Genomic DNA, 16996 nt, shown 5'->3' with positions numbered 1-16996 from the left:
GAAAACCAATGCCTTCAAATTAGCTGTAGTTTGCAAGAAGATATTGCACATGATTAGCGGCCTGAAGGATGGAAGTTGCATTTTGCAGTGCAGTGCAGATGGGAAGCCATATCCTCGCCCAAAATATGCAATTAGATAGCAATACATATCAGACAGACATCTGCTTGTTAAGGAAAATTCATAGTTACACCTGAAACTTCTGGCAAATTTAATTTTCAGAATCTATACATTCTGCACACAATTGGGTGAACAAAGTGGTTACCAACCTATAGATGGAAGGCATATTTTCCAGCATGTTTTAATTCTCATATCTAAGATTTATTCTTAGCACTAGCTTGGAGCAAGCAGCACTGGTGCTATAGACCAGTGTTCCCCAACCTTGGGCCTCCAGCTGTTTTTGGACTACAACTCCCATCATCCCTCGCTAGCAAGACCAGTGGTCAAGGATGATGGGAATTGTAGTCCAAAAACAGCTGGAGGCCCAAGGTTGGGGAACACTGCTATAGACCATATCACATAGATTCATTGAAATGGGATCGCTATTGCACTTCTAATGACTCCTGGTGTTGCATGAAGGGCAGTGGTGACAGAAAATGGTATCAAGAGCCCCTGGCAAAAAATTGTGCTCTGCTCACTCACTCCAAGTTCTGCCTATGTTTGGACAGGGCTTGGAACCCTCAAATAACAGTCTGAATGTGGTAAGTAGGATCTACGGTAGAGTTCACTAGCACACCTGTTTGACCTTCATGTTACAGAAATTCCTAATACTTTTCCAATTTGAAGTTCTTTCTGCACATGCACATGTACCCGCTTATACAATTAATTTAAATCACTGCATTGGACTGAACCAGAAAGTCAACTTCTTGTCTTCTGCAGACATAAGTACTGTTATCCAGGACCATGATGATCAACTTTAACAGTTCTTACAGATATTTAGAAGTATTGCAATGCAAAGGAAAAGGGAACTATAAATTGGAAGGAAATATACCTACAATTTTGCGCTTGATCATAAAAAGAGGAATTTTTGCATGTAGGGGGGTTACGGACAACTCCTTGTGGATTGTTGATAAATACAACCTTCTTTTAATATTTCCTAAATCAGTTATCCTGTAAAAGAGAAAAGGTGAGAGGGGGAAGGAAAAGAGATCTCCATCAATACAATAACCACTATCTCTGGGCAACCACAGAAAACCATCATTCATATGCAGAACCTTTAAATCAAGGACAGCAAATAGGGAGTTTAAGTATTACCCCTTTTACAAGATAAGTAATGAGATTTCTCTCTCAAATTCAAAGTTAGTGGCTACAAGCCTGAATATATAAAATCACTTTACATGCTAATTTTATTTCAATGCTCTTCACTCTTCACTAGATTTCCACAGCACTTCAACCTATGAAAGAATTCAATTTGTATGAACTGAGAAGCCACTAGCCTTTAATAATCATGCTTTTTCAGTCCCTTAAGCTTGTGTTATCTTGGGACATGCTGTCACCCCACTAAATAGGAAATCATTATAGGCTCTCTTTTTCTAAAAACCCACCTGCCATTTCATATGCGCTCTTTGTATCCTTAAAGATAGACACAAAACATTGTATGTCGGTTTTACTTCCCAAGCACATATCTCCAAACCTGAATTAACAACACACAAGTTTATTGCTAACTATTCAGGCTGCTCCTCCAGTGACAGCCAGAACACTGGATTTGAACATCATTAATAGATTTAGACTGCAATCACGATCAGCTTGGTTCAGATTGATAAAGAGGCTCCTATGTACGTTCTGCTTCCTTGTGGTTTCCATGAATGTTCAAGCTGGCTTAATTTCACCCTAGAATTTACCCCAATAGAAAATGGCTCACTACAAACGTTTTTAGATTGGAAATCGAAGCAACCATACTTTTAATTCCTACCACCTTCTTTCTTCTCCTTAAAGAGAAAATGTTTTTACCAACAACTTCACACTCGTTCTCAAAACAATGATGTTTTCTTCCATTTTTCCTAACAGTATCTTAGGTACAAAAGCTACCTTTTGGAACTTAAGAAAATAAACAATTTTTAAATTCAGTACTTGAGGTAATGCAAGAATTACAGGCCACAATACATCTAGAAACCATAAAACTGTACTTTCATGCATATTAAAATCAGATGTTAGCAACATAGAGCTACAAATGGTTACAACGCTACTCACAAGCACTGACATCTGCATTGCTCAACTTTGGCAAAGCAAGAAATCTCCAACTATGACTAAAAGGCTAAAGAAAATACGGGAAGTTTCCTTAATGATCAAAACAACCTACTAGAGAAAAGTATGAAGTAATTAGAAAAATAATCAATTTATCGAGAGATGGGTTCTATTGATCAGCTATTTGAATGAAAAAAAATTATTGACAACATCCCTTAATATAACCTGTTCCATCCTATGTAACCTTATCTTTTCTCTAAATCAACATTTATAAAGCAGCACTTGTAATATCTAGTACCGTATTTTTCTCTCTATTACACGCAGATTTTTTCTCCTAAAAAGGAAGGGGAAATGTCTGTGCGTGTTACTGAGCGAATGTGGGGGGTCCCTGGAGCCGATTAGGGGAGCGCAGGAACAAAAATCAGCAAAAATCAAATCGTGCGTTGCGTCGGAGAGGGAAACCTGAAAAGAGGAAGTTGCTGCTTTCCTGCATTCTGCCTCAGGGTCTTACTGCCCACTCGCTTGTGTTTCATTGCTGTGTTTGCTCAAACGGAACAAAGAGCAGGCAAATCCCCTCCCCTCCAGGCAAGCAGAGGGGAAAGCAGAGGTCTTTCCTTCTAATTCCTCTCCGTGCTCCTCGCAGGCAGCCAGAAAACATGCAGGAGAGAGAGAGCTGGCTTCGGTTTGGGGAAACTTTTGCCTTTCTTTCCTCCCTCCAGTTAAATCCCTCTCCTGCATTCTTAGCCAGCTGCTTCTCTGCACACCGCTCGCGTGCTCCTTTTCCCTTCTGTGTTTTTCCTTCCCTCCTCACTTAAAATGTAGTTAAAAAGCATGGATCCACATGGATCCTCAGGATCTTTGGATTGGGCCACCCCAAATTCACCATCAGATCACATAGCAGCCTGCCCCCCCCCAAATCACACACCCACTGTTGCCTGGGGCTGCAATGGTGCAAAAACGTGGTTAAAAAGCATGGATCCACATGGATCCTCAGGATCTTTGGATTGGGCCACCCCAAATTCACCATCAGATCACATAGCAGCCTGCCCCCCAAAAATCACACACCCACTGTTGCCTGGGGCTGCAATGCTGCAAAAACGTGGTTAAAAAGCATGGATCCACATGGATCCTCAGGATCTTTGGATTGGGCCACCCCAAATTCACCATCAGATCACATAGCAGCCTGCCCCCCCAAAATCACACACCCACTGTTGCCTGGGGCTGCAATGCTGCAAAAACGTGGTTAAAAAGCATGGATCCACATGGATCCTCAGGATCTTTGCATTGAGCTACCCCAAATTCACCATCAGATCACATGTCTGTGGCCACAGCATGAAGCACAAAAATGATACATCCACTGTTTCATTCAGAATTTTTTCCCTTGTTTTCCTCCTCTAAAAACGATGTGCGTGTTATGGTCAGGTGCGTGTTATAGAGCGAAAAATATGGTATATCAATGAAAAAGCAAAGGAAAAAATGTGACGAAACTCAGCCATCTTTGTACAGAATAGAGAAGGTTGATTCAGAGCTTTAAAAAAAAAAAAATGCAGTCAACCTAGGTAAACCTTTAACAGATTTAACAACTCACCAGGCCCTTTAAACAAGTTAACATATGGAGCAAACCATTCTCTCCTGTGATGGGAATAGGAAGCCATTACAAATAAGAACTCTATGTTGGCACTGAAACCCCCCATATGTTTACATTTTTTTTTAAAAAAAAAACACAAACCAGGCTGAATAACTGCATATTGCAAAAAACCAAGATTCCAGTTTCACTACAGGTATGGAAGCAACTGTCCAAGCGGTTTATTAACGTAATGGTAGCTGATCTTTCTAATACACTTTCAGAAGTAGGCTTATACATTGCTTAAATTAATTTTGGTCTACTGAGGGATCATTCAGTCTGAAAAGTGGAATGCAAATTAAGTAAAATCTTTAAAAATATATACAATTTTCTTTAGAATTAGTAAACTCAATCCCACTCAATTTTTAAGTATGAAAGCCAGGAGTGCTACTTCAGTGTTCAGAGACAGCAAACCTCTGTCAGATGGTGGGAATTAAATACAAGGGATGAGTATTATCACAATGACCAACTTTCTTATAGTTTCTAGCTGGCCACTGCCAGAAACCAATGTAGTTGGCTAGATTGTTCATTAACCCATCTGGTTAAACGAGACTTCTAAATTTGGAATATGCCACAACAGACTACCAAATCAAGGTGTTAGTCACATTGTTTCCCCTAAAGAATGATGTGTTTTAATTATACCACCCAAATAGCAGTGGAGGTTTCACAACACAGACATTTAATATTTTGGGTCCTTTAAATACACCAACTCTTCTATATATGTTTCCTTTCTCTTCCCATTATAAGTCATGCTGGGGATTGGCACTTCTTAGATGCTCAGCTGACAAACAATATATGAAGAAAGAAGAGAGAGTGTGTGAAAACAAATCTCTACAACACCTTAATACATCATCAACAACAACAGCAACAACATACAACCCAAGTATTATAGCCCTGGCAGGATAAAACCACAATTCTAGCTGGTCAGCGTGGTTTTGTTTAAGAAGCACACTTCACTGAGGTTTAAGGAACCCTCCTCAAAATGAACACATTTTAAAACCTGCAGAATACTTAAGACTGTCATCTGCAAATATATGAACCCAAGAGCTATGATTGGTGTTTGCCAGGAAAGTCAACCTTTAATTCTGCTGTGAAAAAAAGCAGGAGCTCCTATGCAAAACTTTTGAAAAACAAAAACAAAACTACACAGCTCTCATCATATCAGAAAGCATTTGTAAAGCTCTACAGGAGTTAATGTGTTTTTATTATGTTTATGCTTGAGTCTTCCTATCTGAGGGGTCAGACATGGGACAGGAAAATAATGAGACCATGTTGAGAAAGAATGAGGTAGTCAACAGAAAAAATCAACCTCATTTATAATAATATCCCTCTGATCAGCAGGTGCATAACTCTTCCAGCTATGGTCATTAGCTGCATTCATTTCACACTTAACGTCTACATTTGCAGAACATTTTAAAGCAAAATTACTTTTCAGTTCAATTTTCAATTCAATTTTCAATTCTATCTCATAGCTTCAACTCTGATTGACTATTTTCCTCTTGATAGCAAATGCAGCAAAAACAAGAGTTAAAATGGTAGCAACTACCCAAGAGTGCAGATATACTCACTGACTCAGATTACCTATTCATTTTGCTGTTGCATATATGACAATTTATGGCAGTTTGTTAATGTTCACTTCAAAGCTTAAAATGAACTCTGAATAAAACAAGCAGCAGCATGGATTATTAGTTCATTGGGCTTCCTGTTTCTTACAAACTGTTTCTCTTTATTATAAACTATTCAGTGTGTACATGGCCTTATAGCGAAAGATGATCACCTTTCATGAATATTGCTGAACGCTTATGGAAGAAATCTAAAACCTGTTGAAGCACTTAAAAAAAAAATCTGGCAAACAGAGCCAGGGGATAAAAGTCAACAAAAGACAGAAAAAGAAATGACCGCATACAAACAGAGGTGCTGGAAGTTGAACCACAGACCATTTTATTTATTTCATTTAGAAGAATTTAAAAATTGCTCATTCAAAGATTCCCCAAGAGCTGTACATAAAACAATTATCAATATACAAATAAAACCAGCAAAATTTAAAAATAGGTATGAGGTCAAGGCTCATGGGGAAATACCAAGGGTATTCAGTCAGAGTTCAGGGCATCAGGGCAGAGCTCCCAGGACCCTCCTATGGTAGTTAATGAGCTGCTGTCTCTGCCTCCAAATGAAGTCTTGTATATGTTGTCAGTACTACAGGGGCGCGGGTGGCACTGTGGTCTAAACCACTTGCCAATCAGAAGGTCGGCAGTTCGAATCCCCATGATGGGGTGAGCTCCTGTTGCTCAGTCCCAGCTCCTGCCAACCTAGCAGTTCGAAAGCACCCCAAAAAGTGCAAGTAGATAAATAGGTACCACTCTGGCGGGAAGGTAAACGGCATTTCTGTGCGCTGCTCTGGTTTTGCCAGAAGCAGCTTAGTCAAGCTGGCCACATGACCTGGAAAAAATGGCTGCGGTCAAACACTGGCTCCCTCGGCCAGTAAAGTGAGATGAGCACCGCAACCCCAGAGTTGTCTGCGACTGGACTTAACTGTCAGGGGTCCTTTACCTTTACCTTGTACTACAGTGCAATAAATCTCACCTGCTCAGAGGAGCTGGCTGGCTTTCAAACCCTCACTTTATTCTACAGTCTTTGACTCCTATGGGGCTGGGGAGACAGGTACCCCGGAAGACCCCTCCTCTGACAAAGGTATCATGGAAGAAAGGCTGTGTCTCCCCGGTCAGAAGCAAGCTGAAATGGTCCTAACAGTTTTCCACTAAAGGGTATAGTTGTAGAATCACCATCCCCATTGTAAACAGAGTATACAGTACATGGTCTCTGGGAGACCTGCTTACACCACTGAATTTTCCTTTCTCCATGAATTCCTCAAACTGTATTCCTCAAAATGTAATTCTCACTGAATCCTCAAACTCTTTTTAATCTCTATACTTGCTAGTACGTGAAAGAAACGCTTCACTGGTTTACCATCTTCATCTTGTTTGCCCACATAACATCCCTTTGAAACTTCTGTTTTACAACCCAGAAATGGCAAACTACTGTGAAAAATCCAATCACAAAGTACAACTAGTATACCTGCAGTTAAGTGTGTTGTTACAGAATGTTAAGGCTGCAATACAAGTAGTGGCTTTAATATTCATACAGAACTACACATGCTCAAGGGCTGCCCTGTTCCATTTCATGAGTCAGGGTGTGTTTCATGCACTAAAGCAGGGAATTCATATACATCTGTAAAGCACTTACAGAGACAAACAAACATATCCCCAAACTCTTGCACACACAGTCATGTACATCTGGTGGAAGCATCAAGGGATTTTGGAAAACACCGCTGCTGTTTAAGATGCAGTAGACATAAGACACTTGGGGTGGAGGGACACAGACTACTGAGTCTTATAAAACTTTGATTTCAAAACTTTAATTTAGGTCATTCCAATGTCTATTTCTTTGGGTTTAAACTATTTACTAAATTCAGTTTTATGGAATGATGATTTGTTTAGTCAAGCTTTGGAAATCTGTGCCAGCTGATTTAGGAACATGTAATTCTGCAAAATAGCTTTTAATTTGTTCAGTAGAGACAAGGTCCTATAATGAGTATAAATGTGCACAATGTTCAGCTAATGAATGTCTTCCAGAACCAGCTTATTTATAACTAAGAACGTGGCTATTTATGCTTCTAATTAATTCTGCTGGCTTCTCTTCTTTAGTTTATTGGCAGCTATCCATTTCATTTTGTTCTTTCTATAAGGTTACTTGCTGCAGAAGGACGATCTGTCTCTACAAGACTGTAAGACTGAGACTGGCACAAAGTTTAGTAGGCACTCATATTCTCCTACTCTAGTTTAAAACGGAAGCTACTCCACCTCCACTGCTTTTGTGAAGTTCAAGAAGATATATTAAAAGTATTCTTTAGATCACCTTGACAAGTGTTGATTTAGAAATAATGGGAGGAATTCAACATCACACTAAAGCAAACGTTCCGTCAGCACAAGCATTTCAGCTTGCCAGATAGAATGGTCCGTCCTTTTCCTCCCATGCTGTTGACACACTCCCTGTGCCCCCACCCCACCAATTTCAGGGCATGTGGCGGATGTACAGAGAAAAGCCTTGTTGCACAAGTGGCATTCTTTATGCAGCGGCTCCCACTGGTGGGATTTGTTAGTTCAATCCCATTCAAAGGGTTGTATCCAATTCAGAGTAGACCACTGAAATTAACAGGCATGGCTACTTTAGGTTCATTTAATTTCAAAGGGTCTACTCTGAACAAAGTTTAGTTGATATATATATATATATATATATATATATATATACACATATATATGAATATATATCTATGTGTGTGTGTGTGTGTGTGTGTGTGTGTGAATGAGAGACACATCACATCACTGTTGCTAAGAATATATTCAGTAAGTTTCATATTATGTCTGGCATTCCTTTTATAAATAACTTTGTATTATAAAGGGTATTGTAGAAATAATACATAGTACTCCCTTATTCCTTCAACATAGTTTTAAAATGCTGTCCCTTGAAAATTAAAAAACAAAGCCTCTATTAAAAGACATTTGCAAAGAACATGCTATAACTATAAATTGGTTTGCAAAGATAACTTAACCTGTCACACGTAAAATAGAGAAGAGCCTAAATTACTCCTATGGCTTTCTGTTTATTTTAACGTGTCTCAAAAAGCACACTCCCTCCCCTTTTGGCTACTTTTAACCAATTATGAACATATTTTTTCCAGTGCTGTTCAGTTGCCTTTTGTTGTAAGCGCTGCCAATTCTTCTTGATGTCCTCTCCACTGCCCACAGTCCTATTTGTCCTCATGCCATTTAATTTTGTCACAATGTTATGACTTAGGAGCATCCATGAAGGTCACTTGGGTCACCACACCTTGTTACATTAAAAGGTGGTTGTGAACATTAAAGGCAAATAAGAAAATGGTGCAACCTCTACAGCAGATCTTCAGGAGGGGGATGGTGGAGAGGGGAAAGACAATCACTAGATTTCCATGGTGTAAGCGGGTGGACATCACTGGATGTTGCCCAAGGTCAGCAGGATAATTTTTAACATAAAAGACATGCCTCATTTTAACTTTCTTTATCAAATCTGTATATTCATTTTCTAGAAAAGAGTAGGTGGTAGCAATTATACGGCAGCACCAACATTTATTGGTACAAAGCAAGAGAGTTGATTGTGAACATCGTTGTTCAAAAACCATACGCAGACAAATGGAAGCAGAAGACAGAAGGAAGAAACTGCGCTATGGAGTGGCACAAAAGTAGATGAAGGTGTCAGAAAAAGAGAATGGAAGGGATGGGGGAACGCAGAGGGTAAAGAGAAATGAAGAAACGTAGGAGGAAGAACAGGCGTTATAGATTTGAGATATGAAATCTGCAAACATCAAGAGCTAGACCTGCATGGATGTTTCCAATTTGTCTACTGTCCCAGCAGATAGGATGGGCTTAAAATGGCTCAGAACTACAATGCCTCAAGGACTGCCTCTCCCCGTAAGAACTGACTTGGACCCTGTGATCACCATCTGAGGCCCTTCTTTCTGTGCCCCCTCCAGAAGAGGCCCAAAGAGTGGCAATGTGAGGCAATGTGGCTCCCTGTTTGTACAATGCTCTTCCCAGGGAGGCTCATGTATCTTTAGGTGTCAGTCAAAAAATATTCCTCTTTTCCCAGGCCTTTGGCTAATTAAACTATCTATGGCCTTTAAAACTCTTTCACGCTCTCTCTCTCTGTGTTACTACTTTTGTTTGTTACAATGTTATTACTTTTGTGTTTTTATACTGTAAACTGCCCTGTGATCCTTGGATAAAGTCTAGAACTTTAACAAATAAACAAATAAAAAAAGAACAAAACTCAACTCCTTCTCCCTCCAATTACTGTTCTGTAACTCCAATTATATATGTTTAATATACCAACGTGTAGCAGTCATTAGCATATTGTAGTTGTCAACTGCTCCACTGAAACTTACTAATTGTTTGTTGATTGCATTCTCTTACTTTTAGTGTTGCTGCAATATTATTCTAATCCCAGTTTGTCATCATTTTCTCATTGTAAGCTAGCCTTTTATTCACAATAAAAATAATGAGATTTTAGATGTCTACAGGAAATGGAAATATTTTAATTTTTAGACAGGCTTGCGACACCTTGGAGACTTACCAATTTACTATAGCTTCTGGGTGAGATCCAAATCATTCTAGCAGACAAAGGAAGACTTCCCCAACTCCTCCCTGTAGCCCAATGTGCTCCCCCATAACCGCACAGCACATTTGCACTAGCCAAAGTCCACTGCTCAAGCAGGACTTGATTGTTAGACATCACCTGAAGTCAGGGTGGGAGACTTCCAGCAGATGGGCAAATCTTCACCTTCCAAGGGGTCCAATTTGGGTCAAGAGGCCATTTCCCTTAAGCTATGCCCAGCTGACCCTCAGCTGATGTTGCTGGTGACTTCAGCTGATGGGTGGGGTTCAACTCTGCATACCTGTTCACACAGTGAAAGCAGCTGGATTTAACACCCATCAGCTAGTCCAGTGTTTCCCAACCTTGTGCCTCCAGCTGTTTTTGAACTACAACTCCCATCATCCCTGACTAGCAAGACCAGTGGCAAGGGATGATGGGAATTGTAGTCCAAAAACAGCTGGAGGCACAAGGTTGGGAAACACTGAGCTAGTCTACATTTTCAAAGGCTACTATCCACTTTGCATTAAATGTTTTGGGAGATGATGATGATGGTGATGATGATGATGCGGGAGGGGAAAAAATCTGTTTTCTTTTTGACATGAGAAAAAAAATAGTCAGGCGAAAAAAATTCTAGACCAAAGGTGTGTCCCACTATAAGGAAGGAACATAAACTAACTGTTACATATGAAAAAAATTCACGTGCAGTATCTCACTAATGCTCGCAATATTCCTGTAAGGCTGTATCCAAATATCATTATCATCATCTACCACTCATTGAATTGAGCATATAGCTTGCTATACTGCTCACAGCAGTATTAGTTGCTTTTCTACATCAGCTCTCCCTGTTTTCTGTTGCAATATGATTTGCTGAATATAACCTTTAAATAGTGCCCTTTGTATCTTAAACAAACAAAACCCACAGTGAAATATTCCTACAGGCAGCCTTTTTGGTAGCTACTCATTCTCCAGCTATGGTATTCTACACTGGTCTGGGAAACACATGAACATCTGCTTGAAGCAATATGAGGCTCTTCTATTTCGGTAAGTATTTAGGACTCGGGGATAAGCTGGGTTTTTATGCTAGCACTACTTAAACACATTTTGTAGTGCTGTCTTTTTGATTTCTAACCTTGTTATCTACCCTTAGAAGCTGCTTTGTACAAACGTCAGAAAAATACTACAAAGCTGTAAATAGAAAAAGCTAGAGAGTGGATATTAAACAAGCTCAGCCAAGTTTCATTGCAGAGGTCTCTCTCATCACGGTTATGCAATATGCTTTTTACTTTGAGGATAGTAAATGTGGTGGTGGGTTCCATGTAAAGGGAGACCCACATTCTGTATTCTTACCAGCTACTCATTCTCCAGACCCAGCTCCAGGGCCAACCCACTCATGAGGCAAGCCTTAAATGGTGGAACCCCAAGAGGTGGCGCCCCATCACCTCCCCTGCCAGTGGAGAAACGGTGTAGACATGGAGTGCCTAAGATGTCACGAGACAGATCTTGCCAGAAGCCAGCACCTTTGCCAACACTCCACAGGCGCTCCTGTGCAATGTAGATATGAAATGCTTCACAGGCAGTGGGGCAGCAATGTGGCAGTGTGGGGAGGGGTGGCAGCAGGAAATTACCATGTCACCTCAAGTGGCAAAATGGGACGTCTGCCCCTGCCTAGCTCTGTGTGTGGAAGCACCCTTAGCAACATGAAACACACATACTCTATCAAACAAGAAGATAAGAAGTAAAATGTTTTTGAAAATACAATCTCATGGATTCTTTTAGTAGCTATTCATCAGAACACTGAGCATATGAAATAGGGAGAAAATAGCTTGTGGAACGTCTTTACATCTATTTTCATAAAAGTGAAATGAGACAATTATTTTTTACGTTTATGAAAATCTGTAAGGGTTCCGAGGCCTAGTTTGACCATGGCAGCCCCACCACTTCAAAAAACAGTTTCTAGCAAAAGGCAACAGTATTGGGCTACTACTGATTACAGTATTCTCCCATTTCAATCACCTAGTCCTGCTGATCCTGAAACATGCTTACAGAACATGTGGTTTTATGACGGCCTCTCTTTGGCCAGGGATAAAGAATAAGAAGATTGAATACAGACGACAAAGCAGCTACAGGATACATATTGTGAACAACTGAGAAGTTAATGATAACATTTTGTAACTACTTCAATATCCAAGAGCTTCTTCATTATACAAAGACAAACAAGCACTTAATTGGGTACAGAAGTTGCATTTACTATTTGTTTCAGCACACAAAGACTTCCAGAAACTGAGGAGGCTTAGGGTCGTGGGCTGCTGTTCGAAGCATGCAATTACAATTTTCACCCTTTCCAAATGGCAATTGCTTTGTGTAATTACATGTCCAAACTGAGTTCACACATTTGCAAATATCATTTACTGTGATTTCTTTTCTAAGCCCTCTTTTTTCAGATCTTCATGTTCCACCCCTACGCACCAGAGCACTGACAAACAGTCTTGATTGCAGTTTTGTTTGGATGTCACTGCGGTGCTAAAATGACAGAGTGGCGAACAGCAGAAATAAAACGGCACCAATGAGCTAGCCAATAATTGCAAATGCACTCCCAGTAGTGGTCTGCCCTAGCCTCTCTCTTTATGGGCATTCCAAGACCAGTTAACTCTCCCTTTCCTGACTGTTCTGCTTCATCAAGTTAGCATCTCCTTTCACTCTGTCTAACTGGCCGACTTAAATTTTAAGATTTCTTGGGAGGGAGGGACAGTATTACTCCCACCTTAAGGAAAGTTTCTTACACCCTGACAATGCTACATAACATGTTAAACAGCACCAGTTATCAGCCCTACTTATTAGTAAAGAAGTACACGGAAGCCACTGCAATAATCAACTGAAGTATTCCCCCATGGACTAATTAAGACATCATCCTTCACAAACTTCATTAATAGTAAGGGATAATAATAATTAACCCCAAAAGCCACCCCCCACACATAAAGCACCCATCTACCCCTGTGATGGAAAGATGTTACTTTATGTTCTCAGTATTTAGTAGAAAGAAATTCACAATTTCTCTAGTGTGTGAATATTGGTAACCACCAAACCGAAACCTGACTTACCCTCTGAGCAACATCCGTGTCAGATAAAGGACAATAAAGAACAAGTATTTGAGCACAGCTAGCAGAGAAAGTGAACAGTTAAAGCAGAAAAGGCAAACATGGCAGGACAGCTCAGCTGCTGAGCCAACCACTGGCAATAATTTAGCTGCTAATATAGTGAAAGAGCAAGCAGAGGAGCAGTCACAAAGCTGGCTTCCGTCTGTCCTGAGAGACAGAAGTCTCTGGAGTTGAAGTCAAACTGCTGTGTTTGCAGGAGCGAAGTGACCTCCCCAGAGTGTTCTAAACTATTTCAACACTGCATTTTTAAATGGCTGTAATGTGCCCTGATAATAATAATAATGCCACCACAAAAGCTGTTGTAAAGTGACGTAAGATCAATCAACTTAAAATGCCGAAAGGTGAAATGACTGAACTTTAACTGTTGCTGAACCCATGTTTGGTTCCATGTGCACGATAGAAGGTTAATCTAAGTATGTCTACTAACTAAGAACATTTACCCTCTTTTCAGTTATGAAATCAGCTGCAGATGAATCATTTGTTTTTTTTAAGGCAATTTTCCAGTAGCTGGACCATATAATTGTCATGTATAAATATCAAGACACTCCAAAATTTGTCCGAGACTCTGCTGAAGCCAAGGCGGAGTGGGTGCTTTCCTCCTTTGACCCCGTAGCAGACTCCGGTCCCAATGGCAACACAGCATTGCTAAAACGCTTTTATATTGTGTAAGGCATTTTGATGGAATGAAAGTAGATACTTTAAAAGAGAAGTTGGGCTTAAATTGAGCGAACTTATAAAGAACCAGGAATAATCTTCTCATCAAAATAGCCAGCAGTCAAATGGCTGACTAGGGAAGATTTAGACAGCCTGACATTTAAAATTGTTAAAATAAAAAAGTTTCTTCTGTAAAAGAAATAAAATACTTGGCACAGATTGTGTAGGAATACATGGCTCATCTTAAGTGGAGGATTTGGCAGTCATGTGATGCCCATGACATGAGCTGCTGTAGCTCACAGAACACTGCCCCACTTGAAGTAATGTGAACAGCTCTCAGCTGTGCCCCTAAGTATACATGGGGTAAATTATTAATATAATCCTTTAGGATTTTAGGATTTCAATCTGCTAAATATGGCAGCATGCAGAATTTATAGGCATAGGGATTTTTATCAAGTTTTTTGCCACAGTGACAGTGGGAGCCAATAAAATATTTTATTGAAAGAAAAGTTTCAACTTACAAAGATTTGGAGCTTTACTCTGGAGCCAACTGACGATTCCCAGGTAAGATCCTCCCCCTATTGTGTGGGCAGGGTGGTCCCTCTCCCTACCTGGCCTGATCACCTTGGCAACACCTCCCCAGGCGAGATTGGGCAACTGGCTGAGGTAGGCGGAGACCTCCAGGTATCCCACCTGGGGAAGGCGAAGCCAAGCCTGTGCTAATGGTGCCGCATAGGGTCCAGGGTGCTGTGCGTGACCACGCAAAGGGCGCCCCCCATTTAATGTGGGGAGCAGTCATTATGACGTAGCAAGTCAACTAAGCAGGATAATAAATGAATGTTTTAAAATCCAGTCTCCTGAACCTGTATTAACTAAATTCAATGTGAACTTTTATGGTTGCACTGGGATTAAAATAATAGATTACAAAAATTATACATTCACATATTATACAATAAATAGACTGCTGTTTTCAAATTGGTACCCGGTCTCACTACACCTGCTTCTGATATAGTAACTACTGTCTCTTTAAGACCACCTACTTGGGACTTTCCCTGTTATAGTACCATATAATTGTAGAGTTGGAAGGGACCCAGAGGGTCATCTGGTCCAACCCCCCGAAATGCAGGAATCTCAATTAAAGCACCCATGCCAGATGACCATCCAACCTCTGCTTAAAACCATCCCATTAAGGAGAGCCTGCCACCTTCTAAAAGAGCCCATTCCACTGTCAAACAGCTATTACCATCAAAAAGTTCTTCCTGGTGTTACTCCTTTCTTATAACTTGAAGCCATTGGTTCAGGTTCTGCCCTCTGGAGAAGAAAACAAGCTTGCTCTATCTTCCATTTGACAGCCCTTTAGATATCTGAAGACTGCTATCATTTTGATTGCTATCCTATTGTCTCTCTGTCTCTTCTTATCTAGGCTAAAGATACCCAACTCCCTCAACTGTTCCTCATAAGGCTTGGTTTCCAGAGTTTTTTCTGATGTACGTTTAAACAAGTTGCTTTTCATATTAGCGTTCTAGCACTTGATTATCTTATTGGGTCAAGTGTGCAATTTCTTATGGTATAATAAAACATGACTGGCTATTTGCTCTGGAATATGCATATTGTACATCGTCACATTATAATCTATTTACTATATTTGCATGTATGGAGACATATTTATTGGCTATTGTGGCTATGATAAGAATATAATATCATAAATAAAGCATTTGTTTTGTATTGTGTATTTTATGCACTGAAAATATTTTTATTGCATTTCTTAACATCCCATAAGACACTGTTCTACAACTCCCATCACCTCTGACCATTGACCATAATGGCTGAGGCTGATAGGATGTGTAGACCAAAACATCTGGAGAGCACCAGATTTGGGAAGGCAGCTGTAAGAGCTGTTGATTGCAAAACCAGGATCGTGGGTTGCTACTGCAGATATATATGCTTCAAATAGCAACTACACTGCTTTGTGTCCAGTTTCTAATGGGTTTCCTGCTCCATTCCACTTCTCTGAACCTTAATCTAGTCCTTATGCTGACTGACTGCCTAGAACATTATTCTGATATGAACATTTTGACCCCAAAATATTTCTTACCAACTGTCAGGTTTGATCCAGCTGAAATAACTACTCAATAAACCTTGGTTTTGCAAAGGCCGATTAACCTCTAATAACACCAGGATGGGGGAAAATGAATGCATTATAATCTTCAAACCATAAAAACCTGCTTGTGGGAAAATACCACTGAACAGGCACTTATTTTACGTCCTTCCCCATTCAAACACTTTCTTGGATAACACACTAGGGAAAGAAATTCCACTTAAAAATGTTTTTTACTTAGAAGATTAGAAGACTTGGCGCAGGGTGAGGAGAGAAGCATGGAATATATTCAAAAGAGGTAGTAAGGTGCGTAGGCTGATTCCTTTGTACCGGCCTGAAGTGACAATTCTCTCACTTACTTCCTTTGCTCAAAGGAAACACTGTTTTTTTCTGCAGTGGAGACACTTAAAATCTTTCTTTTTAATGTTTTCAATCTCCCTTTCTCTTGTTTGCTTTTAAAGATATGTTCTTTCTATTCCCTTCCCCAAAACGTACCTGCACCACGTATAATAGCTTGCCATGGCAACTACAGGAAATGATTACCTTTCGCCACTACTTTTAGCCTAATAATACGGCTCTCTTCAAGGGTTTCTTTAGATGCACTCAAGTAACCTTACTTCTCCTGCTGTACCAGCCCCTATACAAGTGCAGCTTCCAATCAAGAAAGAATACTTTTCTCAAACAGCTCAAGTGCACCATCTGTGTAAGCAGGATTTAACAGGATTCCAGGATCCAGTTCAGTTTTCAAAATATATTCTGAAATGTAACTCCTGTGTGTAACAGGAATAGTGCCAGAAGTTATCCTGAGAATGTCAAATGGTATGCCTGAACAAATCCATGCTGTGAAGCAGTTTTAGTTACTTTAACAGGGTTAGGCTTCAGATTGCCATCTATGTAGATAGGACATTTTTCAATGAACTTCCAGCCCACTTTAGATTTACAATTTTTAATTTATGTAAAACACTTAAGCCTCATCTCTCCAAAGGAGTTTTCAACAGAATGAAGTAGCAACAAATAAGAGCCAAAATCAAGAAATGCAATAGGAATCAAACAAGAGAGGACCAAGGCAGACACTAGGCCTTTCTCAACAGCTAGGTT

The 16996-nt window shown here is 40.0% G+C and overlaps 1 protein-coding gene across 8 annotated transcripts in view; it reads right to left on the bottom strand.

Moving 5' to 3' along the window:
- CFAP20DC (CFAP20 domain containing) overlaps positions 1–16996 on the bottom strand; it is a 143031-nt gene that overhangs the window by 93890 nt on the left and 32145 nt on the right. For all 8 annotated transcript variants that reach the window (XM_028719581.2, XM_077925106.1, XM_077925102.1 and 5 more), the window contains one exon: positions 993–1107. In XM_028719581.2, coding sequence (XP_028575414.2) covers positions 993–1107 — 115 coding nt within the window. The remainder of the gene's footprint in view (positions 1–992; positions 1108–16996) is intronic.

Source organism: Podarcis muralis, chromosome 2, assembly GCF_964188315.1.
Source record: "Podarcis muralis chromosome 2, rPodMur119.hap1.1, whole genome shotgun sequence".
NCBI classification, from domain to species: domain Eukaryota; kingdom Metazoa; phylum Chordata; class Lepidosauria; order Squamata; family Lacertidae; genus Podarcis; species Podarcis muralis.
Note: the sequence above shows the minus strand (reverse complement) of the source record. Positions and strands in the feature narration are given on the sequence as shown.